We start from the raw sequence: 2,643 nt of genomic DNA, 5'->3' as shown, positions 1-2,643 counted from the left end.
TAAAGATGCACTTTCAGCTTTCATTGAAGTTAATCTGGTTCATATTTCTCATATCATCTTTGTTCTCCAACTGTAATCACCTTCAACCAGTGCATCTTTAGCACTGCTACCAAAAGGTTGTCCCCTATGTGTTGTTTATGACCTCTAAGAACTGCCCCATTTCCTCTTCCCATCATGTCAATACTAAATGCCAGACCTGGAGTCATCAACACTTCACAGTTGCCACCTGGTCCATTCCTTGAGTCTCATCAGGAAACCAACAGAGTCCACAGCGGATTAGCTTTCTTGGGGTAGCAGTGATGAAAATGAATATATTTGTGGGTTTATGCTGAAATAAGGATTGTGAAACACCGAAGTTTCTTACCAGGAAAAGTTGTGCAGAGGTTTCAGAGAAGTCAGCTCTCTAGCTTCCCAACCACCTGGAGGCAGAATGACAGAGGGCAGCTGATCTGACTTCAGGACACTTCACCTCAGACTGCCTCTTGGGCACACAGGGTATCAAACCGAGGGGCACCTGGAGACGTGTACCGTCAGGCACTTTGGAGCAGCCCGCTGGAAGGAACAGGGACGAGGGAATCAGGTTCCTGAGGGACCTCTGACTACACACAAGTGCAGGAACACCTTAGCTACAGCCCTGTTTGTCCCATTTGAATTTTCGTGTGACTAGTCAGTAAGAGTTATATGTTTGTGGGTCATTTGTTCCCTTTTGAAGAACCACTAGGGTGTAGTGGAAAGATCAGAACCCAGATTGCAGGCCCTTGTGTAAGGCGCAAGATTTTTTGCACTTTGGTTTTCTTATCTGTATACTAGAGAATATTATACCTTTCTTAAGCAGTGGTGGATGCATTGACATATAATGTATAGGCAAATATGAGCTTTGCGCCCCTAACACATAATAGGTGCTCATCAAAAAGTTGTAAATTTGTCTCCTCTGGTCAGAGGATGTTTAACGAGCATCTCCCGCATGCATGACTCTATGCTTAGTGTTGCGGGAAGAAACAAAGGTTAAAACAAAAACATGAAACAAAAATAGACTTGGAGCTAGGCCTCAAGGAGCTTTTAATCTGGTGGAAAATACAGACATACACACACAGTCACAACCCTGACTCATGTGAACCTTTACCTTGCCTGCCATAAGCCTATCCAGGGGCCTAACTCTACCCAGAAAGCCAGGGCGTCTCAGTGGGCCTGTGGGTCCTGTTTTCTCTTTCAGGAAACTGTGGACATGCTGAAGAGCCACATTAAAGAGGAACTGATGCAGGGGGAGGAGGCTGACGCTGTGTACGAGTCCATGGCCCACCTTTCCACAGACCTGCTCATGAAATGCTCCCTCAACCCTGGTTGTGACGAGGAACTGTATGAGTCCATGGCTGCCTTTGTCCCAACTGCCACTGAAGACCTCTGTAAGTAGCACAGCCCAGTTCTGCTTCCATTTCTTTGCTGACAGCTTTCCTCATTCTGCTGTATGGGGTGGGGGTTGGTGGGGGAAGTCCCCGCTTACCCCCACCTTACCCCAGAGAGATGAAGATCCTGTTTTGTGCAAAGTTAGGTCTGTCATCATGTGCTGTGACAAGCAGAATTCTTCTCCAAACTTCCTCTGCTATGACTGCTGTGTGACTGGAAAGTTTATGCAAGGGCCTGGAAGTTAGAGCTGGTGAAGGCATTGCCTTGTGATCTGAGAAGCTAAATCAGTGATTTTCAACTCCGTCAGTCCCAACAGGCCCTTTTGACAGCAGTTTGCAATGCCCTCTTCACTACCCTGACATGAGATTCATATACCTACATATGAAAGTCTTAGAAATCAAACATACACCCTAATTGAAGTATGAAAGAGAACTATAAATATAAAAGAGAACTAATATAAAAAAAAAAAGGAGAGGAAATTCTCAGGTATGCCTGCACATGAGAACATAATGAAGTGGTCAGATGCAGATACCTGCGCTCAGAATCACTGTCAATGTCATGGCCTCAAATGCTGGGTGACACATGCCTATTGTATTGGGAACTCGGATACCAGCAACATAGACATCAGCGCCTGAATTTTCCTAAATGGTAAACTATTCTTCACACTCTCCTCTCCATTTTCATAGTAATTGAACTCCTGTAAAATTCAGTATATATTAAAATCATGAAAAAATGCAAAGTTGTATTTATATATGAAATAGTTTAGTTTCTAGGCTCAGAAAATTATAAGCAGATTTTTTTTATGGTAACCTGATATTATTGGATTAATATATAATAAATTTATTTCTAAAATATCACATCTCTAGAATATGATTTTTCTTGTAAATTGCGTAACAAATTTTGCCCATTTTTGGTTATACCATTTTTTCCCAATAGCAAAAGTAATTCATTCTTACAAAAACTTGAAACGAAATAGAGATATATAACTGAGTAATTAAAAGTCTACATGATTCTACCTACCGAACCAATAAAACACTCATAATAGTTTGGGGAGTATATTTGTCTATATTTTTCTTTATACCTTCTGATATTAAAGAAAGAAACATATACACATACCTATACATATCAGCAAGTAGCTGATAGATCCTCCAGAAATGCTTGTTGGGTACATGGATGTGCAAGGGCAGGGGGCGCCAGAGGCTGTTATGTGAGCTAATGTCTGGGCTGCAAAAAGAGGAA

General features: G+C 42.0%; 1 protein-coding gene across 1 annotated transcript in view; it reads left to right on the top strand.

Annotated features, from left to right (window-relative positions):
- The window catches only part of PIK3AP1 (phosphoinositide-3-kinase adaptor protein 1), a 95,616-nt gene that overhangs the window by 54,664 nt on the left and 38,309 nt on the right, over positions 1-2,643 (top strand). The window contains exon 8 of the mRNA XM_011374040.2: positions 1,214-1,403. Within this exon, the coding sequence (XP_011372342.1) occupies positions 1,214-1,403 (190 nt within the window). The remainder of the gene's footprint in view (positions 1-1,213; positions 1,404-2,643) is intronic.

The sequence above is a fragment of the Pteropus vampyrus genome, unplaced genomic scaffold (assembly GCF_000151845.1).
Source record: "Pteropus vampyrus isolate Shadow unplaced genomic scaffold, Pvam_2.0 Scaffold238, whole genome shotgun sequence".
Lineage (NCBI taxonomy): Eukaryota > Metazoa > Chordata > Mammalia > Chiroptera > Pteropodidae > Pteropus > Pteropus vampyrus.
Note: the sequence above shows the minus strand (reverse complement) of the source record. Positions and strands in the feature narration are given on the sequence as shown.